The 24,130-nt window shown below is 33.3% G+C and overlaps 2 protein-coding genes across 5 annotated transcripts in view; one reads left to right on the top strand and one right to left on the bottom strand.

The window, feature by feature from the left end:
• LOC148623858 (uncharacterized) overlaps positions 1-13,450 on the bottom strand; it is a 28,980-nt gene extending 15,530 nt beyond the window's left edge. The window contains exons 1-6 of one of the 4 annotated variants that reach the window (XM_088566106.1): positions 13,330-13,403; positions 11,496-11,603; positions 8,850-8,971; positions 7,486-7,613; positions 1,335-1,475; positions 616-711 (exon numbers count right to left, since the gene is read on the bottom strand). In XM_088566106.1, the coding sequence (XP_088422232.1) occupies positions 616-711; positions 1,335-1,475; positions 7,486-7,557 (309 nt within the window). In that variant the 5' untranslated portion in view covers positions 7,558-7,613; positions 8,850-8,971; positions 11,496-11,603; positions 13,330-13,403. Of the gene's footprint in view, positions 1-615; positions 712-1,334; positions 1,476-7,485; positions 7,614-8,849; positions 8,972-11,495; positions 11,604-13,329 lie in introns of all 4 variants that reach the window. The other 3 variants (XM_088566107.1, XM_088566105.1, XM_088566104.1) reach the window with 3 other exon arrangements.
• Positions 13,451-13,503: 53 nt separating this feature from the next.
• LOC148623857 (uncharacterized) lies at positions 13,504-16,911 on the top strand. The gene is made up of 4 exons (XM_088566111.1): positions 13,504-13,880; positions 14,080-14,702; positions 15,154-15,356; positions 16,177-16,911. Exons 2-4 carry the CDS (start codon positions 14,147-14,149, stop codon positions 16,288-16,290), a joined length of 873 nt encoding a protein of 290 aa, XP_088422237.1. The 5' UTR covers positions 13,504-13,880; positions 14,080-14,146; the 3' UTR covers positions 16,291-16,911.
• Positions 16,912-24,130: the final 7,219 nt, after the last annotated feature.

Below are 24,130 nucleotides of genomic sequence, written 5' to 3'. Positions count from 1 at the left end.
TAGATAATGACCAGCTAACTGAGGCTCAACATGAGAATCATATGAAACTAATACCACTGAATAAATCAATAAAATACAACAAAACAATATCATATTTGATTTTGTGTCAAACATGACTATACCACATAGGGTTGCAGGAAACAGACTTATTATTTATTTTTGGACTTATGTTGCAACAATCCTAACAATGGATCAGATGGTCATCAAAACATAGACTGATTATGGAGATTTATCACTATAATATGTCCTGAGATATTAAAAAGATCAACAGGATATATTTCAATGGTAAATCTGCCAGTTTGAAATAAGCATAAACCTGTTATAATTGTGCTAAAATACCGGTACTCTGACATCTACAAATCCTTGTTAAGTTCAAACAAGGGCAATACATATTATGGTATCCAATTCAAAGCTGAATAATTTTCTATGACCTTTACTATTGACCTATGATCTTGAAAATCAGTACAGGTCAAGATTTTCCTAAAAATATGTTTTAAGTGAAAATCTTTTAAAGTTGCTGACTTTCAAGTGTACACTGTTACAGACAGCAGAAGTGATGACAGAAGAACAATAGCATTATTATATCCTTTGGGAGCATGCAAACAATAACAATACCTTATCTCTAGGAATATCTTGAAAAATATTTGTAATTGGTTCTGGGAACAGAGCTTCAAACACCATACAATAATGACTGTCAAATGTGAACACATTCTAAAAAAAGACAAGAATAACACACAACATTTTGAATCACAATGATGATACAGGTATTAATATTTCTATTTATTTGTTTTTGTTTATCTGTCAGTAAGTGCTAACAGAGGCGTGGAGTGGAGATCCAAGAATTCATGTTAGAGAGTCTTAAAATTAATAGGTTAGCATATATAGTGCAGTGCAAAATAAGTTATTACAACCTAGGCCACATAACAAAAATGTTTTACAAGCCAAAGAGTGGAAATTAGACATCATTAAGATGGAATCCATTTCTGAAGGCCCCACTGTGGTAAAAATCCTGTACAACGGCCATGCACAACACATTCAATTTATCATAAAAAACTCATTACAGCCAAGACACAAAACATAAATCATAAATTTGACCTTGAGGTCAAAGTTCAAGGTCAAGTCACCAACCTTGGTATGCACCACATGGTCTTGACCTGATTTATCCTCATGCTTAATATCAAAAGTTATAGCCTGGACATAATTTGTTACAGCTGTATGGACTGACAGACTGATCACTATTGGGCATATACTACTAGTTGTGGCAAGACTCTAATGAAAACAAAACATTTTTAGTCAGTATGACATCAAAATTTCAATGAAAAAGGAAAACTTACCAGTAGTTTAAGTGTGTGTGATATATTGTCTGGGTCTGCTGTTCTTAATTGCTGCAAGCAGTGAGTCTCTTGGACACCCAGCTGTGAAAAAGATCTGTGGAGGACTTTAATAACCACGACTTCATCATCTTTAAACATGTCCTGAAAAAATATTCTGATGCTCAAAATGTAATACATTGTTTAAAAGATACAGTTTAAAATGTAAACATCAAATAAAACTGAATAGCATGCCAAGGTTTGAAACTAACGTCATTTATTCGGTGGTCAACAGTATTACTTCAGAGGCAAAAATAGGAAGTCTGCAGATGGTAATGATGGTTATGTTCTTAGATCTTATGAAAAATAAAGCAAAATTTATACCATGACTTATATATTAGGACTACCATGAAATTTTTAAAGTTGTCCTCTCCAAAATAAGGGTGGCACAGGACTACTAGACTACTGTTTGTGTCAGTCCTTGCTGGCAGATAATTTTCAAGGTGCTATATTTGGCTATTTAGCACAAAACACAGCCTTTCCAACATTTACAAGAGGTTCTTGAAGAGCCTGAATTGCTCACCTGGCAAACCATGCCCCATAACTAAGTAGAGGTATAATGCTTTGTTACCATGTTTGACAAAATATTTTTGAAAAAGAGCATCTACTGATGAATGCTGTAAGTAAGTGTTTTTAGAACCTTTGGAAAAAATTTGGGCAAGAGCCCTACATGCCCTGCTATCCCACCGGGTGCGAGGAGCATGAGGTCACTATACATTTGCTCATTTGCTAAAAGAAAACATTTAAATGAAGTTAAATCATGGCTATACAACATTTTCATCATGTCTTCAACTCAAAAGACAATTTTTACTATATAAACAAAATATTATTGAAATTAAAGTAAATGTACAAATTAGTGGAAAAATGGCAGCCCTTTTGAAAATGGTAGGCCAGAACAAATTTTCATCATCTCCATTCAACTTGGAATACCATGTTTCCTCAAGAAACCAAAATTCATTGGAATCCCAGCAATTGCTAAAAATGGCTGCAAATTGGCAGCCATTTTCAAAATTCTACTAAAAAAATTTATATTGCCAGCCAACTCAGAATATCATTTTCTCATACGAGTAGCTTTCATCTTTCATTGTTCTATAGCAAAAAAGGAATTTTGACCCTTACGTTCTATTTTAAGTAATGACAGCCATGTTTTCTCAACTGATGAAAAATTTTAAACAATCAGTTTATGCAAGATACCCTAAGGAACAATTATGCCAACTTTAATTAAGTTTTATTGCATGCTTTAGAGGAGAAGAATTTCAAAGTTGCACATGTGAAAAACAACAAAAAAAAATCTGTTTCAGGGGCCACAACTCCTACATCAGGTAATAAATCATAATGGAATATCGGCATAGGTCCGTCTTCTGATAGTGAACAATATTACCCTCTGTCAGAATTTTGCTAAATTCAATTTGTTTTTGAGTTATTTGCAAAAAAACTCTATTTTGACCCCTATGTTCTATTTTTAGTAACAGCGGCCATGATTTTTAACATTTCAAAACTTTTAAATGATCAATTTGTGTAGGATATACCCTAGAAACAACCATGCCAAGTTTCATTTCAATTGGTCAAGCAGTTTCAGAGAAGAAGATATTTGAAAAAAGCTAATGACGACGGACGCCAAGTGATGGCAATAGATCACATGGCCTTCAGCCAGAAGAGCTAAAAATGACAAAATTTTCATATCAATTTTGTCTCAAATCACAGTGTTTTCACCTGCTATACAGTTTTACAGCAAAAGGGTACATCTGTTTTTTATTGAAATGTTGTTTTCATTAAGACAATCTCATTTGTTGCTGAGAGTGTTCCAGAAAATGTTTACTTGGTACTTCTGTTGATTTTAAGTGTTATTCATAAAGATGTGATGCTTGACACTAATATAAACAGAGAGCTTTGCCAATTGAAGCATAATTCAACTGCAACAAATTGAATTATGTTAACTTAGGGCAAGTGTGGACAATATTTGTATTTGACACACTTAAACATAGGGACTTACAGTTCATTAAGGACATAACAACTGGTTTGTACACATTATTGCATATAACTCAAAAACCGTAAGAGGTAACAATAGACTCCCAAGAGCCTGAATCGCTCACCTGGTTCAATTTTGCCTTTCAAAGGCAATAAATTTAACAGGAAGTTGTCCCCCAATTTTGACTCAAGAAGACTTTGGTAGGACTTATCATGAGGATCATTTCAGCAATTGAAAGTTTCTTTCTATCTATCATAGTTTTCAAGATGTTGGCTGAAAACTGTATAAAAAAATAAAAAACAAACAAACCCTGACATTTTTCCACTTTCAAGGGCAATAACTCTTACAAGGATTTATCTGACAACTTTTATCCCTGAAGACTTTTGTAGGCCTTATAATATTATGAACCATTTCAGCTATTGAAAGAATTTGGCTAAACCCAATGGTTTTGGAGATATATGTGAAAAACTACTGTCTGACCCCCATGTTCTATTTTTAGTAACAGTGACCATGTTTTTTTATCGATAAAAAATCGCCACCATAGTTCTATGCACGATACCCCAAGGAACATTCATACCAAGTTTGATCCCAATTGGTCAAGTAGTGTCAGAGGAGAAGATTTTTTAAAGAAACAGCATTCAAATAGCCAAAAAAAAAGTCTAAAAAGGGCAATAACTCAACATGGCTCAACAGATTAAAATGAAAATTTGACCATAGATAGACCTCATCATGCTGATCACTTTTATCCCATGTCAGAATTTGGATATATATTAAGAACTACTGCCAAACCCCTATGTTCTATTTTTAGTAAGGGTGGCCATGTTTTTTTTTGATATATCAAAAATCCCCACATCATTTCTACGCAGAATACCCTAAGAAACATTCATATCAAGTTTGGTTCCAATTGGTCAAGTAGTGTCAGAGGAGAAGAGTTTATAAAATTGTTAACTACAACGGACTTAAAAATCTGATTGAAAATGTAGGCATGGATTTTGATAAGAAATCCATTAAAAAAAAAAAACAAATCCAAACTTGGACCAAAAAATTAAAGTCTAGAATTTTTTAGCATGGCCAAATTTTGTATATTTGTATTTTGGAAGCAAAATTAAGCTATATAGATGAACTGAAACAATGCCCCTTTACATGATAAAATAAAAACTTTTAATCAAAGTAAAAGACTTAGTTAAAGACCTTGAGAACCACTGTAATACATGCATAAAGGTAGGAACAGTCAACTCAGAATACATATATACCTACTACAGACAGATTAGACCAGTCAAGATAATCAACTTTGGATCAGAGGAGACAAAAACGGCTTGGTTTATCATTACAAATAATTACAATATAAGCTATTTGGGTCTAAATTTTGACCACAAAATTAATCCATGACAAAGATATCAAAATAATTTTACTTGAAATTTAGATTATATGGACATTGACATGTTTTAATATAATTCTTGCTAGAGGCAGATCAAAATGGTACAATTTAAATGTGAGACAGGATTATGGGTTGTTCCTTAACCTTTGAAGATTCAGCCTTTTCTTGTTACTACATAACAAAATAAAATGTATTACTTAATCATTACAATAAAACCTGCAAGTGATACTTAGATCTTATATCAATCAATTAGGCGTCAATAACCCTGTTTAAGGTAAGCATTTATAAGAGATGTGTTGATATCAATGATCGTTGACAGCCCTCTTAGACAGAACCACTGGAAAGGTCAAGAGCAGACTTCTTATTTTGTTGTCAAAACATTTCAAACTGCACTTGTAAATTAAACCCAAACAATAAGTGGAACAATTAAACTTGGGAGGTACTGGGGATTATAGAAAAAAACCTAAGAGATGGAGAGGACTGATTAACAAACCTCAGACTGGAACTCAAAAACACTCAAGTAACCACACTTATTACCTATTATGGCATAACAAAATCATTCCACCTTAGTGATTAAGTCTGTAAATGTTAATGCATGAGGGTATATAGAGATGAAAATTTATACATTGCATCAAGATTATGTTTGAACCCATTGTAAGGAGGATACAACCCTATAATAGTCATTGAGTAAGGAACTTAAAATAGATTGCAGCAGTTTGTTTTATTCTTCATTGAAAGTAACTATATTATATAACCCTAAAATACACCAGTCTAATTATGATGTTTTACTGCTTTTTAATGCACAGTGAATGAAAAGCTTAAATTCATTAGTTCGGCTTCCATTATATTAAAACACTTTCACACAAAGGTATACTAATGCCCCTACAACTTCCAAAGGAGAAAATGACCACCTATGATATCTACAAATTTTTGTCTCTGTGACCTGTCATCTTGACCTTACATTAACACCTACACATATCTTTAACTTATCTGCATGGTACAGATCATCGCATTAATGAAGAAAAAAATGTCATAGTCTAAAATTTATGCTTCATTTTGCATGTCAATTTTAAATTGACATGCAAAATTGAGCATAAATGCCAAAAAACTGAACATTATCTGATGTGCATCTAACCTTATGTTATACATAACAACCTGAATCTGATAAAATGGTTAAAAAATAGCAATTTAAATTTTATTGGTAATACACTAAGATATAGTGTTCATCCCTTGGGCAAAGAGTAAATTGTCAAACTGACACTGTTACCTATAGATTGTATCTGTATAATTATCTTTTTTGGATGTTCATGTTCCTACAAGGTGATCTATTGTTAAACTGCTTGTTTAATTTAATCAAATCCTATAACAGTTTAATCTATTTTTAACAATTTTGTAACATCTTTTACATTATTTAGACAAGAAAGTTTACCCATAAACCAGCTGATCATATGTGGGGTGAATTAAAGTGTCTAGTTTAACTTCTATTTTCAATATGATATTGAATACAGACGTTAAGATAAATATAACAATTAAATTGCTATTGAATGATGTGCTAAATATCCACACCAAAGACTACATACATAATGTAGGAATTTTTATAGTGTTATAAGTGAAAGGACAGAAAGTCTGACAATGAGTCACAGACTTATTGCCCCTACTATGTATTTTAAGTATTAATGAAAAATTTTCAATGAATATTATCACCCTCACAGGAGGGGTCTGTTCTGTCATACAGGACAATTCTGGAATGCTAGGGCTCAGTTTGTTTGTTTGTTGTTCGGGTTTAACGTCCGTGCAGTAATATTTCAGCTATATTCAGACGATGAACATGAAATGGATGATAAAATGAACATAAAATGATGACGAAACGAAAAAAAGGACGGGACACAAGGACAAGAGGGTCGACAAACTTCGATTGCCACTAGAAAAAGGGGGGATGGGTAAAGTCCGGCAATTTAGCCTCCTGTGGAGGAGTGCAAAGGTTCCTACTCGTATCGAATACCACAGCAGGGTTCTTTAACATGCAAGGAACGTGACATCTTTCCCAACACGGTGCACCACTATGGTTAATGGTCAGGTTTTCTGTATTATAGCCCGACAACCCCAGCATGCAACACACTAAGGGTACCCCATTCCACCATCTGGGGTACACATCCCAGTTACTTTATGGGCAGAGTGCCTAGCCCCCAGCTAGGTTTCTGAGCACTATTTAGTCGCCTTTTACGACAAGCTTAGCGCTGCAGCAGGCCTATTCTTTTAACACCCGGACCTGCACAGGATGCTAGGGCTCAGAGTTGTCTTGATCAGGAATGGTTCTGTGTTCTGACCTAGAATTGTCAGCAGAATAGCCGAAAATATTCTGACCTAGTATGGTCAAATTGAATAAAATAATCATCACTGAACAGGTGGTAAAGAGATACACACACAACACAATAACTCTAATTCAAGTAGACAGAATGACAAAGAATTGTGAACATTCAGCAAACAGAGAAATTGTCAAGAGGTAGACATGGTCAGAAATTGTTTTGGGTCTTGACAAAATCTGTCATAAGTCTAAAATTGTCAGCAGGAAAATTCAAGGGTCATCATCCTGACAATTTATGACAATTGTAAGGAGTGGTTAGAACTGATATCCACTGTACATGTTGCCAAGTTATTAACTTTAATAGGTTTGTGAAACATTTTTGATGCAAGAATATTTAAAATTTGACACCAATTTCTGTTGCTGTTGTTGCTTCGTAATTTTATAAAATCAATAAATGACATACCTCTGCTGTTAACAGTACAGCTGATTGACCTGACGTGTTTATCACAGAGTTTATCCTGTATCTGGATGCCATGATACATGAACATTTCAGCACAAAATGTCCATTTTTATCAGTAAAATGACCAGTACCTGAAATAAAAACATTATGTTCAATGTAGACTAAAATAATCTACTAAAATATGAAATACATATATGGAATCAATTGACTATAAAGGATGCAGAACAAAAAATAATAGTTACCATAATTACACTAGAATTTTGATCCAAAAGGCAATAGGAATGAGAGAGGGGCATATTATGAAAAATAAACAGCTGAGTTTAAGCAAGTGATAACTCCTACAGCATTGAAGGGATTACAAGAATATTGTCTGGCTGAGTGACCATAGATATTGTACTTGATTATAAAATATTATAAGTCAATTATTTCGGTTACCATGATACTATGTTTTAATTGGAATTGGTAACAGTTCTTTGATGGAATCATTACTATTATTTTATGTATGTATACCAAGTTACAGCCTACAAATCTACTTTGTTTGGTATATCCTTAATAAGCACTGACAAAATTCTCCCATCATTGGACCATGCATATAAACATTAAAATGCAAGTTAGATGTTCAAACTACTTATAGAAAGAGTAGGTTACTATTGCCATTTATATTTTTAATACTAAAGTCAGTTGTATATTTTGCTTCCTAAAAGAATATTCATATCTTTACTTTTAAGATTTATTGACATTTTTAATAACACAGAAAATGTTTATTATGAACCATGTGGTCGTTTTGAATAAAATAATAATAAGAAAGTGTTGATGTTTATCCCTGTATATTTAAAAAAAATAAAATATTTTCTAAAACTTTGTAGTGTAAATCTGCACTTATGCCCCCTTCTTATGGCCAAATTTGCATGTGGGTGCAAATTTCATCCATGTGAACTGCTAAAGGTATTTACTAAAGTGATCCATCAACTTTTACTCAAGATATTAAACAGACATAAGGAAAATGCTTGTTTCAGACCACCTTTTTGGCCAGCAACAGCACCACACCAATATATGAATGCAATTTTTTTGCAGTCATATAAAATTGTGACTACTTGGCTGTGTTTTGACAAATTTCAAAGTTTTATGGAGTTATTTCCCTTATCTATCATCCCACAATCATTTAATATTAGTTCTTTTTATAATAAATTCTAATCTAATAAATCAATAATGAAACTGTATTTTAAGTACATTATTCACAAATCTTCTCTATCTCCACAAGAAGTCTAGAGAGCTACATAATGTACTTGTGACATTTTTTTTGCCATATAATAAAGAAAATTAATTATGTGTACATTGCTTTGTACTACAATTATATTCTAACTTACTATATTTTGATACATCCAGACTGTCATCTTTGAGACGAATATAAAGCTTCTTCAAGCCTCCAGTAATGTAACATGTCAAATGCTTCTGGGGAGGATCCAAATGCCATAGTTTATGTTTACTGCTGAAATATACTCACCAAATGAAATCTTAACATGATCTACTTAGTATAACTTAAGTACTATATATGTACAGAAAGCATGTTGCATGAAGTTCTATTTACCTGCTTCAGTAGCCAATCTAGAATACCAAAGTTTCAAACTGAGCTAATATTTATATAATAATTAACACTGAAATATAAATTTGTAAGTTACTGTCATGTCCTTGCTTCTTATCATTGCCAACATGGCTGTTCATGCACATTTCCCTTTGTGTCATTAGAACCCTTGGAGGATATTTGGATAATCATCAGTAGCCTCCACTTTATTGGTAAATCTTTTGTACAAAAAGGAGAATTCTTTAGAGAGACAAGGCTTAGTCCTCTTTGTCTTCAGTGAGACATGCATTGTAAGGCTGCAATAGTGGAACAAGACTTGTGTACAGAGTAGGGGCAAAGGAATAGGTTATAAAATATTATAATTTAACCGCAAGGGTCAAAATGGCACAAAGTGAAATTTTACATGATCATGATTTGAAAATTATTTTAAAAATTATGGTTCAGCAGTATTGATTACTTGGCACTTCACTGTACTTGCATCTGGGTGTTCACCTTAAAGTACACATCGGAATTGACCATAGGTTTCCGAAAATGGTGGGTGTTGTAACATCTTTGTCCTTTTGGATCTTGCAAGAATGTCCCTGGATTAAGGCCTTTATTTCATTGTTGTCATGATAATTGGATTAAGAGGTAGCTAGAGTTAGTGGGTTATGTGACTATTTAGTTTCTGTTTTTTTGTTAATGAAACTGATTTTCAGGGCCAGGTTGACTCTCAGGTAGAGTGGTAAAGTTCTTGAGTATCATCATCTGAAGAAACCCCAGTTAAAATACTGACTATGAGCCTGGCTTCATTGTAGTATAAGAACTATACATCATTTAATTTAAGTAAATAAAGAGAACTATGCTACTGTCTATATATTTTATTTAAGACATCATTATGCCTATTATATACAGGCCCCAGGGACACAAGCGCTTCTGTCTTAATTTCCATTAAGGTTCATAAATATACTAATGGAAAAAAAGTCATGTCCCAGAAGTAACAAAAAGTGACTGCCCTTATGGAGAAAATTCATTGTTTCCTTAAATCAAACAAATAAAAATATATAGGTTAAGATTATGTTTCAGTACGAACAACTTCATCTTCTCTGAAAATTTTCTAGTGTTTTCTATTTTTTTTAACTTATTAAAAGAAGTAAATATTGTGTGTTATTCAGAAGTTTGGGAATGTGGATGTATTTACATGTACCTCCACTGTCCCCCTACTGCCGTTGTCAAGAACCTAACCCACCTCAGAAAAATTATCCAAATCGAAGCAAAGCTTTTCCAGGATAGAAATGGCAATAATTTTCTTCTTGGAATTTACAGCTGTCAGTTGCGTTTGAATTTTGTTTACATCACATGATACAATGTATGTGTAAAATATTATTCTCATCATTCGTGGAGAACTTCATTATTTCTGGTATCTGTAAAAATTAATCTGACCCACTTAAACTGAAAAGAATGTTGCTCATGATGCCCTTCAGGGTTGTAAAGATTGTTGAAGTGATACAAAGTCATCAACCATTTTAAAAGCAAAGGGAAAAGGGGACCATGGTAGTTGGGATCTTTTTTGAAAAATAAAAACCAAAAAATTTTTTTTCACTCATTCATTGGGAAAAAAATTTCAAATAAAAATACTGATATCGCTTTTTTGCTCCTGAAATATAAATTAAGATATTGCACTTGCAAAACGTAAGTTCTCATCTGACCCCCACCCTTTTGTACCAAAGAGGTTTTAATGCCCTTTAGTATTGTTAAGAGTCTCACACAGACAGTATAAGTATGGTAAAGTTCACAGTGCTCACTGATATAGGCAATGCCTATTCCATATGAAACATGTACATGTACAATGTGTTCTGTTGTACAGTAGTCTTTCTTTTGTTTTTTAATAATAAATCAGATTTTGATGATTCAAGCCATAGACAGGGAAATTTTCACTATTTTTTAAACCTTGAAACAGATTTAGCATTGTCAGTGAACTTATTAGTCCAAATTTCCTCTTACCCTGCAAACACGTCTCTTTTTTGACATACAAATATCCAAGTAAAAAAGGATTGTTGCAGGGTCAGGGAAAACTTCAACATTTTGTAAGTTGAGAAGTCGACACCACAAGAGTTTTTGCTAACACAGAAATTTCTGAGAAAAAAAAACAAAATATTAGGCCAACTTTTCTTGTTTATATGACACGCTTATTGCAGTCCTTTCCTTCAAAATTCTCAATGACTAGCCCGAAAAATAAGACTGGTTAGGATTCAACTAGCCCGAAACAAGAAAAATTTCATTTTTACTAGCCTCAGGCTTTGGGCTAGTGGCTAAAGGCAAGCACTGTTATCAATTTCAACTTTTTAAATTTTATTTTTTCAGCTTGTCCCAGGTAACATTTTTCATTGATCATATACACTATACTACTCTTTCCAAGTAAATACCAACTGACTGTAAAACATATTATTACCTTATCAAACAAGGATTCTGGTAGTCATTTTAGTATTATTCTATGATGTTCTTGTGAAGTCGCGGAAAAATATTTCTTCAAATGTGGAAAGAGAAAATGTGTCCCATACTAAAAATGAAAACAGCAAACTAATTGTAGAAGCAAAGATTGTAAATTTAAAATACTGAAAAGTTAATAATTTTATTAACAAATAGATGTTTTTTTTTTGGTGAATTTTATAATTATTCTGCAAAATTATCCCAGATGTACTGTTTCAAAATATGAGCTATTTTAATGCGGCTTACAGGATTGTTGCAATTTCCAATTTTGGTCCAAAATACGAGACTTACTGAATTTAACACCTATAATTTCTTAAGGAATGCAAGGATTTATATACATTTATATATTTAACTCTTTGAGGAATACTATTTACATGTTTAACCCTTATTATAAATAGGCTTTTCATACTTCCGTATTTTGCCAAGAGCCTATATATAGGCTTGGCAACTGTTAACTACACATTGAGCAAGACGATTGTTCTGCAATGTCATTAACGTCAGTTCTGAATGTGTTGATTCGTTGGGTGCTTCACAGGGTAGACTGTTCATATTAAAACAACGCCAAAAAAATTCCTTGCAAAGTTTGTTCTTATTTCTACTCATCTATATCAAATATTAACATTTTATTTACTTCTCTTTGTTTTTACCTTCAGTGCAACTTACTTAAATCAACATGCATTCGTCATGTATTTCATACAGGGAAAAATAGAAAAAATGTGTAAAAGAAATAACAAAAAAAAGCGAAACAGAAAAAAATAATGATAAATTTTAAACAATATGAACATATAATTTCAACTACAAAAAATAATGATAAATTTTAAACAATATGAACATATAATTTCAACTATACATTATGTACATGTATTTATCATTGATAAAATCGCAAATATTGTACAATGATTTTACTCAAAGTTGACATCTATTGCACAGAACATTTTGTCAGCTGAACATATGATTATGAAAATTAATCTTCTCACAGGTACTACCGCCAAGTATTCACTAATTAGGGAAAAGAGAACATTGGCATGAAGGTTATTTATTTCCTAGAGGTTTTACAATTTTGTTTTAGGATCCCTTTCAATGTCCCGAATAAAGTAATTAGGTTATTTATCTTTATAGTATGAACGTTTTTACTTCTATTTGTTTTTTTAAAATGTACTTATTTAAGGAGAATGGATATGAAATTCACCATACTTCTTACATGTTTTAATAGCTTATCATATCCTTTTCAAATAAGTATCAGTGTAAATATAGTGGCTTGTGAAATCTTTTTTCTTTCCTATTTTTGGGTACATTTTTATGTACTAAGTAATGTCAATGCATATATGTACGAAGTTGACAACTCGAAAACATCCAAATGATGAATGGTTTATGTCTATTTCTTTCTGCATTCGATCACCCCGCCATTGTGCCCTTTTTTTGACTTTGGGTTATTGTTGACGTCGTAAGCAGGACAGTTGAATTGGAATCTTCAAATTCTTTCTTGGCAAAATCAAGGAAAAGCCTTGGCACTCAATCAAAAGGTTAAGGGTTTAATTTCATGAATTTTCAGAATGTTATTTTTCTCAATTTTAGTAAAACCTTTACTTAATCCGTTGTATAATATTAAAGCATTGTCACTTATTCGGAGTCTTGTAGACGTTCTGTTGGTGTTACACTATTGTGTACGACTACGACCATCGCGCGTTACGGCTTTGAAAACAAAAACATCCCCACGCCGACGTCGAGGGGGAACACATGCAGATAGTGGTGCTTTATGGTTGGAATTTTAGACAAGCAATAAATCTCTAGCTTACCAAATATTTGTACTAAAAGCCATTCAAGCGAGTACTGTGTTTTGTTTTATTTCATCCCTCGCGCCTTCCAACCCATAATTATCTCCCTTAAACACGTCTTCTATCACAACGAACGACAAGTCAGTCAGACACCTTATACTATATATCTGATCTGCCTATTAATAACAGAATACAAAATATTAACATGATTGACAATTTGAGTACAACATTATGTTAAATAAATAAGTTCTAACCAATATTTTGGAAAATCGGACTGTCTGAAAACACCAGATACCGAGACAACAAACAGCTCGAGAAAACACGCCCTCTAAATTTGCATAAAGGATCTTTTTATGATCTTTCTCATTAATATGCAAATTAAAGGCGTGTCGTTTGAAGTTATACATTGCCTCCGCTAGCGTGTCCAGACAAGTAAACCGTGGGAATCGGCAAATTGATTGGCTATCACCGTAAAAGGCACATGACGCAATATTTCAAAACAGTGGCACGCGTATTTTACTATAACGCACGAGTATAGTAATTCAATTTTGCGGGAAAAATCGAAGGAAGAGGTAAGGAACAATGTGATTAAAACATTTTGTTTTTATGATTTAAATATTGACAGTACTATGTTTAATGTTAACTGTTTTAAATAGTTATTACGCAATAGAGAATATGATTCGAAGGTCTATGTACTTGAAATCTTTATCGTCATAAAATTAACTGTATAGTTTACGATATATTCTTATTGTCTCATTTATTCGTTTTCAGGTTACATTGTAAGATTGAATTAACCGTTTCTAACCATGGATTAGTCATACATAGCAAACATAAAGAAATGGAACAATCTTCGGAGTTGAAAATTCCTAAGGAGAAATCCGCATTTCACAAATATGATAAACGTGATAGTGGTTACTTAACACACGAACCATCCCCGGCAACACCTAACCAACAACTTCAGTTTAGTTTTGATGAAGAAACTGTCAATAAAAACGTTTTGGGTTTACACATACCATTGTCTGACGATGCAGGAGATATTTCTGATGATTGTTTCGAGGATGAGGAGGTTATTGATGAAATTATAGACAAAGAGGTTGAGTGTGCCATGTCATTCGAAGAGGAAGAAAACGGTTTGCCAATTCCAATCGCCCGTCCATCTGCGCCAGCGCCCATTCAAATAGACAATGAAATGGGATGTATTTCTTGGACTCAAAGTTTTACGTCATTCCGTTTTCAAAGACAGTTTAAAAGGAGTAATCATAAGTGTTATTTTCGGCCCATAGGTATAAGGACGATTAGTACCCAAACACCACATCAGCATAGCCAAATTCTTCAACAAGCAGTCAGTACTTTATCGGACAGATTTCATCCGTATGAGGAGCCTGTTGGTCGAGGTAAGCCAATTTTACTTGAGTACATTTACTGTTACTTAGTTTTATACTGCATATTGTAATGTTCGAGCAATTACAATCAAGTCACTTTAGAACAAAAAAAGGAAGGGGATATTACCACGACGATCGAAAACGACATTTTTGCTTGATCAAGATTGCCGTTGTAGCAAGCGACAAACACAAATCTGACTTCACATCTTTATGTTATTATGAATTGATTGTATCCCTTGTGTACACATGTTCCGTACGAATGAGTTGTAATACATATCACGTAAGTAAAACGAAACGGAACCTTGTAGCTACATGATATTATTAGAATATTACACATTATCATCTGAAATGTTTAAGGTCCCGCCTTTTACCCTTTTCATTACTAAGTTTTTTTGTTTTTTTGGGGTTTTTTTTTTATCAACACGCTTAAGGAAGTAAACAAAGTTTTGTATTTGTATTACAGGAACTGTCCACAACAGACTGAGGCACAATTCTGATGACTATGTTCCACATGGTCCACTTCCTGACGTCGTTCCCATCGGAAGGGACCGTTCTATTTCCCTCCCTGATGTTCCAGCATGGCGCGAAGCCCGTGAGACGGAGATAGGAAAAGAACTCCGGAGAATCAGTGACGAGTTTCATTTTTCGTATCAGACCCCGAGACAGGTAAGTTTGATAATTCTGATATCTAGTGCATAAGTTCTGTACTTGTCTCCTAGATTTGGGTCGGGTCGGTTACTACCTGACCTCGACGTCTAGCTTGTAGTAAAATAACTGGCGTTTTGCCACGATATAAATTTAAAACAAAATAAAAGTACATAAGATCAAAATGGGCATAATGTTTACACTGTAACTTATTGTGGTAAAAAATCATACTTTGTCATAAAGCTGGAGAGGTCGTTGCGTACTTTTATTCTCATTGGTTTGCCAGCATGGACTATATTGATGCCAGTAGTGCATAAATCAATTAAGTGGAAAGTATCATTAGGTACATGTTGCATGGTAATCTCTTTTAAAATGAACAACATGAATAATCATAGAAGTCAACCACACCACTTATGTTTCTTTAGATTCATTAAATTTTCATTAGTTATATAGCTGCTCTAAGGTTTAGTTAAAATGAACCTTTATCGGCTACATTGAAAAGGTCCTCTCATATTTTGGTAATAATAAAAAATATAGTAATGTACTATGCTTATCCAGGTTAATTGTGCTCTTGAAAAAAAAACGGATCAAACAAATAGCGTACTCCTTACCAACCTCCTCACTTAGAGGAAAGTTTTTTTTTAATGTATACGTGGTATTTCTCCCTTATTACTCATAGATTTTACTGTATTTACCTCACTAAATATTTTGCAATTGGAACAATATTTATTTTCACTCCAAATCAGGCCCAAGTGGTTTCCCTCTTTAAACGGGATTTCATATTCTCAGATTTATCTGACTTTGTTGCTTTTCATTGATATGTGCTTTTTTTCCTTTTTAGGCCAGAATATTAATCAGACGACAACCTGAATCCTTCCCTGGCACGTGGAACTTCGGAGGTTTGTGGGAGAGCTTGCGGGATCTATTCACTCGTAGCCCATCAACGAATCATTGAAAAGTATTAACGATTTATTCTTCATATTTTGTTTTGGATCATGTCATGTTTTTGGTGCTATGCAAGACCACAAGACTTTGCTCAAAGACAGGGCCAAGCCCGACTGATCTCATGTACTTGATGGTCAAAACCAGTGCTAAATTATTGAACACATAGGATCATGTTTAGTGATAACTAAGTGCATTTTGACACCTGATGTGTTTTTGAAAGATTATTGAAGTTTATTGGCTATTTATTTACACTTTATGTGAATCAGTTTTCCGAATGATCTCATTCTTGTATTTCTTTATTATTTTCCAATGTAATTATTGGTTTTTTCCAATGTACTTATTGGTTTTTTGTTTATGTCATTGAATGGTAAACTATTTACAGCATTAATTGGTGCAGTTCACAAATTTTATTTTTGTCTTTTCTTCGTATGTTCTTTCTGCACTATATTTTAATCAAGTTGTAGAAGTTTTAAGTACTAATGTGTGAATATCTGACCATGAAATGGGATGACATTCCGATAATGAATAAACCTCCTCAAGAAAACTATTGCTATTAATATATGTACATATATATTTTTAACATTTACTGTTTATTGTTTCTATGATTGTAAATAAACAAAATGCATTTAAACCGCCTTTGTTTGTGACTAATTGCATTGCATAATGATGATTTACTAGATGTGACACTTCATGATCCAATAATAGTATAGTTTATACACTATAGTAGATTGTTTTCCGGTGACCTACTCAGTTGGTAAACAAATCAAAATATATATTCTAACACACTTGGCAATTTTCCAGTCCAAAAATAGTATCTTACGTTATGTCTAACTGCAAGATAAAAACCTATCTGAAACTCAATTTTTAGTAGATGACAAAGATTTAAAGTTTTACAAGTAGACTTAACATTAAAATGCAGCGTAATTATTGTGCTTTGATATCAAGACAGATTATACCACTAAAGTAAACTGTTGACGGCTTCTGGTTTTCGCTCCATGTCTGATACCGACCACTGTTAATCCGTCCGTCTGCAATGTTTTTTTTTCAATGGTCTGAAAATTTGATTGTACAAAAATTGCGAACCGTGATGTCAACAAAAAGTAACAATGGTAACCTAAAGTAAAATTATAAAAAAAAATCAATTAAGACATTAACGTAGTAAAGGAAGCAGGTACAAAAAAGTGTCAAAAATATTGAAGTAAAGGGACATATGGCCATAGCCAAAAGGGTGCAGTGGCTGCAAAAGCACCCTGTGTTTGCTTAAAATATTTATAATTCCCAGAGAAAATCACATAAATTGGATGCGCACCCCCTTTGATAGATGGAAATATATACAAATGCACCCCGATAAAAATTTCTACCTACGGCCATGGGACACCACTAAGTTGCTGCACCATATTGTTATTGTTACCGGATGATCAAATTTGGAGATGTCTCCATTGGTTAAGGAGTTGGGGCACAGGAACCGAGAAGCCTACACAAGTGGTTTTCTATTGTAAATCTTTTGAATCATGTAACAAATAATGTACTGCGTTCTGGGTTATTGTCCATTAGTATATGCGGGAGTTATATGAACAGGAATGAACCTGCACCGATTTGAACTCGGCTAATTTCAGAATCTTTGGATTACTTTTCTTTCTTTGAGAGCAACCATTTGATTTTTAGGGAGGGGGCAAGGATCAAGTTTTTCGTCCTGGATATTTTTTATTGTGTTAGACTATCCTTACTTTTTATTTTTGATTACAGACTGTCCTGGTTTTTTTTTCATGATATATACAAATATGGCAAATAATTGTAACATTGAAGTGTTTACAAAAACATGTCCTGATTTTCTTCAACAGATGCATTCTGCTTTTTTTATTCAAATGGTCATCCTGGATTTTTTTAAACATATGCTACCATCCTGCCTTTTTTCAAATTTAACCCTAATTTATAGTCATGGTCATATAGGAGAAAGCATTCTTCTCGTTAGGATTCTTATACATTATAAAGCATACTTCCACATAACGGCATAATGTTATAAAACTACATTTGCTTATACTAATACGTTCTAGACACTTGGTAAAATGTTTTGGAAACTCGGCATTGAAGCATTCGCATGACAGTACTGGGGGGGTCCAGGATTTAATGAAGGGGAGGCAAAATTACGTGAATCAGTATAAAAGGAAACCAGATTAAGACATTAGAGTGGGAAAACGCTCTCGGACCCACGTGGGGTCTGAGTAGGCCAGAGCGTCAACACAGCAGCCCAGCCGCTAGTAGGACATACTCTTTCTTCGGTCAGGTATCCCGAAGGCAGGGCTCCGCTACCTTCTACTACTAACCGGCATTACTAACAGAATTCCCGTAACGGGCGGTCGTGCGAGATCCGTAAGAATAGTCAAGACCGTAAAAACCCCCAATCATTTTTTTCCTTTGAAAAGGAGGCGTACGCCCATTACGCCCTCACCTGGACCCCCTGGTACTGAAACGCATTTCCGTTTTAGTTTGCTAATATACGTTTTAGACCAGAAGACGTTTTAATTTGAAACGCAATTGCGTTCACAAGGTACGTGTTTTTGTCAGCGATTCAAAAATTTGTTTCCAATATATTGAAATTTACTCTTTAAGAGCATGGAATTAAGGACTATATTTCTACAGGAAAAGTTTTTCTTTCACTTGTTCTATCAATATATTCTTTAATACATCTATTAATTTTTTAACAAATATTGGGAAAAAAATACATAAGCGTCAGCAGTGGGGTAATTCAAATACGTCGAAATCTAAAAATATGGCCTAAACATGAACACAGAAATCAAACGGTTTAACTTAGAAAAAAAATAAAATTGAATTCTTCATATATTCTAGTCCATGGATAGCCCCGATTATGACCACTTTAAATACTATTATGTGACTTTCGTGCATCAAGACCAAATGCCACAAAAATACAATTTTTTTATTAAAACACGAACAGCACAAAGGATTGCGTGAGAAAAAAGATGAATTTTGGATATAACGTGTAGATAAAAAAAAAATGTTTATTTTTTTTTTAATATACATGACTATAGCTCTGCTTTTTGCATTTCCTGAATTCTGACATTATTTCATTATTTTGTAATTTTTTATCTATTAATAAACATCGTTTTGACAGGCAGGTTTGACATTTTCTTAAAAGTATAATTCTTATCGTCTTTGCCGATTATTTCACAGTCATTTTTTCCCTCTTGACGTTTTGAAGGGTTGTATCAGCGATGGGGCGAGAGTTTTTGGAAATCGATAAATATAACCACGGTTTCTCAATATTAGTCAAGACAAGATTTGACAAGAAACAACAAACACCTAAATATAGAATACAAATACATATACAAGATTTTGCATATTATAAAAACCGGACCATAGTTTTTAGAAATTTGTCAAGTTTCTGTATAATTCAACATGACAGAACATTAACATTCCTTTCAGTTTGTATTCTGTCAAGTTTAAATAATAATACTTAGGTTTTGACGAATGATTTTAACTTCTTCCTTTTGACATATAAACAGATAACGGAATTCATCTCCTATCCTTTTCCCACAGAGGTTACATATCCTCTCCTCGCAGTTTGGAACCGCGTTCCACATCCCCATTTCTATAGGAAACTTTATATTGGAACATTTGAGCTTGGCTTTGTTTACCATATCATAAGAGTTCAGCCTCAGTAAATATTTTTCCAATCCAAATCAACCGAAGTCCATATGGTTAATCAGATGACTTTCGTGTAAATGTTAGCTGTTTTCAGAACCGATTTATAATATCAGTTTATTTGCATACAGTGTAATTTGTTTATATGTTATATCAATAGATTTAATAATAATAACTGAGATATTTTAGCTAAGCAGTGATTTTATTGATACCCACCTTTCATCTCGAAGACTCTGTGATGTGCTAGTTTATCTTTGCTAAATGATTAAGTATAATTTATCGATTAAGCATTGATGAGTGTATATTGAAAGCACATCAAAAGTTGATAATATATATACAAAACCCCTTTCAATATTATACACGAACGGCATACCGATATTACAATCTAACAAGGAACTGCATGAATCCATCTATAAACTGGAAACCTGGAGCAAATTTTTGATGCGTTAAAAAAAGATATCCGGCATTTCTACTTGTATGTAAGCTACAAGTACACTGCTGGATCCAATGGAGCCCTCTTATGCTCGAAAATTTTTACTATATAGAAAATCACTGGAAATCACAAGCAGTAAATTAAGAAAAAGTCATGTGTATGAGTTTATCTGTTTAGTAGAGACATAACAAAATGCGGTTTCCTTGGTGTCAGTCTGCATAAAATCTGCCAAATTATCGCTCCGACCTGATCTATCAGTATCCAAACATTGATTTACTTCGACAGTTTACCAAGGGTCGAGTCACTATACAATGATTTAGGATTATAGAGAACATGCAGGAGATAATCTGCGACATTATTATAAAAAAATAACCTCACGTCTTTCGTCGTGATCATGGCTGCATTTATTTTCTCTTCTCTGTGTTTTAATTAGTCAGATCAAAGACTTCGAGAAGACAGTAGAGGACAATACATATCGGTCATCTGTCCGTGCACATCTCGTCTAACGGTACCCCTAATTACATCTCTGACAATTTTAATGGCCGATAAAGATAATGATCAGTGACTAACCGCTGACGGGTGTCACGATAATAAAATGACAATCAGATCAACATAATTATTTTCCACATAGCAAATTATCGCCCTTGATTTTTGACAGGAACTTCAATGTGACTTTGCAATATCGAAAATCTACGTAAAGCATGAAGAATAAAACGAAGGTTTACAGAAACTGCAACAAGTTGTCAAGTGGCATTTTCGCCATAGTACATGTATATAGTAAGTAAATTAATGGTTTAAAAAAGCTTCGCAGAGCTCAGCGTGATACGACAGCAGTCGGTGAACCCAGTTGTGATAAGTGTGGACACAATATTAGTTTTTGACACCCTTACAATATATTGTGGACGCAACAAGTGGCTTGGATACATTATTACACAAAATTTGAAATTCAAATAAAAATTTTCAAAATCAGACCAAAAATAAAATCAGAATGAAGTCCGAAAGTTTTCAAAATAGAAAGTTTCGAATTGATTTAAATGCTGTTTTATAATATGTTCAAATAAAACGATACAATGATATTTATAGTCTTATAAGTTAATATGGTAGACACCGCAATTCAGAAATTGATGATATCTTATAATTACCTATATATCATTAAAATATATATAGTCTAGTTGTGACAATATTATACTAAACTATATAGGTGGGATATACTTCGAGAAAGTATTACACCATTTGAAACTGGATACTGAACGTGCCTTACTCAAGACTACATTCTGTATTAAATGACATGACAGTGATAGATAGGGATCAACATAGTTGATGCTCATTATTTTGTAGTACACTTTAATTAAGAATACGTGTTTATTACTCCGTTGAATCTTCATTTATATGGTATGTCAACATATTTCGAAGAAAAGCATCATTTCTCCAATGGAAATTTTTGAACACCACAATGTCGACCAGTCAAAAGTGCAACTCCTCTGTGTGTGTGTGTTTTTTTTGTTTGTTTTTGTTTTTTGTTTTTGTTTTGTTTTGTTTTTTGTTGTTTTTTTTTTTGTGTTCGGAACCGTTTCTACTGGTTTCTGGTGGGCAGCTCCGATTTTAATCTTTATCGTAAATTAACGGGTTAATGAAACGAGCTAAACCATCCCTAGATTCAGAAACGAAATCTACTTCAATTTGTCATTTCCCTTTAATAGAGATTTGATTAGAGGGGAAATGTCTGACCTCGACTGACCCTAACATTGAGCTGACGGAAATAAGAAGCACTAAATATTGCAGACATTTCAATGTTATGATATAAAATTTGAATAGTTTTAACATTTTTTTCATTGATATTATATAGATTGTTGTTTTATTGCTTATACAAACGTCTTCTGCAAACCGTTCTGTCCTATTTTGTTTTTATGAATATATTGGTCAATCGGTCCGTAAACTAATTCATAATATATTAATCCGATAGTGGCGTTAACTGAATAAATTGTCTGACACACTGAATGTAACATCATAGATTATTCTCTGTACCAATTAGTTTCTATCCCATTCCCTAATATAGGCTTTTGAAATAACTCTGTTAAAGATTCAGATGTTTATAAATATTCTTTTAACCTTGTTATAAAGATGTTAATGATGTCTGTACATTAAAATTCCATCGCAACACGCTAAAACAAATTTATGTAACATATGTCTGAGTAAATTAATTGCAGCATCGATTTCTCATTTCAATTATATAACGGTAAAACTTTCGGTATGAATCATCGTCCAGAGATGCTTCCTATTAATTTATAATCACTTGTTGACTTCCAGTAATTTTCTAATTATTTCACACTTACACCACAGTAGGAATCTGGTCAATTCCATTCAATTATAAACGGCCATTCGATGGCATGTTGCGATAAATACCTATAATTTATTACCTACAATCGGTTTTATTTACCAAAATAATTTTCATTCGGCAGTATGTGTGATTCGGAGCACGCGACCAGTGCCATATAAACACCGATATGACAGTAGTCTGACACATACCGAGGTGTAATCTGTACCCTCCAGCTTAATCGCTGGTATGGGACAACGATCAAAGTAAAAAATACCTCTATGTTACGGAAACAAGGAACAGGCTCAAACAAAACATCAAAAACAACCACCAAAGAGAGATTTTGGTCGCCCAATGAATTGTTGTATACTGTTCCTTATGTTAGAAGGCAACTGAGGTGTACTTGGGACCAGGATTTTTTTTTATCTCTAGAGAAGGAGATAGACGAAAAACTGGGCATAGTATAAACAACATTTAAAAGCAAGCAGACAGGTCTGAGAACATATACAGAGTATGGAAACATAATGATTTAATGATATTGTTTGTGATAAAAAAAAAATCCTGGTCCCAAGGACCTGTGGAATAATCCCTTCAGATTCACTCAGTATATAACTCGTCAAAAAGTCCAGGAATGTCTCGGATTTTTTTTTTTTATTATTTGAAAGATACAATTTCGACGTAGAAAAAAATCTAAGTGTGTCGCGGTCTCTAGTTTGTGTATTTCCGTACTGTACACCTGTATCGAATGTGTCATTTTTTTAAGGAAGTATGTGGTTGTGTTTGTACCAAGTGCTTTTCGAAAAGAAAGGAGATGTCGGATCATATTGTAAATGAAGCATAGGAAGCTAAAGGTGAGAAATAAAATCAAAATATTATTTCTTACTAATTAAAGAACGAAGTCCTTATGTAGTCTAAATTACTGGCCTTAACCGTTATAAAATCAATCTACCACCTGCGGCTTCACACAGTTTAACACAACCATTGACGATCATCGTTGCCCATTACTGTCTGTCACACCACAAATAGACGAAATATGACATTGTAATTATAATGAAAAGGTGTTTAATGCACGTGCCTTCTTTCTGGAACCTCTGAAGCACAAACTATCACGTACAAGAAACTACTTTGATCCTCATACAGAGTTTAGCATATTAAGATGTACCTAAGAGGGAAAGGAATTTGATACTATAAAAAATACTGTGGTAAGTTAACAAAAAAAAAAACAAAAAAACAAAAAAAAAACCAGTTCTTCTCTGACGAGAGATGTATATATATCAGCTAAGCGGTATTATATTGATACCATTACAGATATTCTGTTGTAATTTTCAAATAATTATACATGTAACCACAAGCAGTATGACTATAGAAATTTACAATAAAACAAACAAAACAAAAAAAAAAACCAAACCACAAATTACACTGTATAAAGACAATATAACGAAA

This window comes from Perna viridis, chromosome 2 (genome assembly GCF_037379345.1).
Source record: "Perna viridis isolate PV_CMFRI_1.1 ecotype Kerala chromosome 2, ASM3737934v1, whole genome shotgun sequence".
Lineage (NCBI taxonomy): Eukaryota > Metazoa > Mollusca > Bivalvia > Mytilida > Mytilidae > Perna > Perna viridis.
This window is presented reverse-complemented; position numbering and strand designations above follow the sequence as displayed.

Coding starts and splice junctions, on each gene's coding strand:
- LOC148623857 (XM_088566111.1), top strand. CDS start 14,147: ATGGAACAATCTTCGGAGTTGAAAATTCCTAAGGAGAAATCCGCATTT. Junction 14,703..15,153: donor TGAGGAGCCTGTTGGTCGAG/GTAAGCCAATTT, acceptor TTTGTATTACAG/GAACTGTCCACAACAGACTG. Junction 15,357..16,176: donor CGTATCAGACCCCGAGACAG/GTAAGTTTGATA, acceptor TTTCCTTTTTAG/GCCAGAATATTAATCAGACG.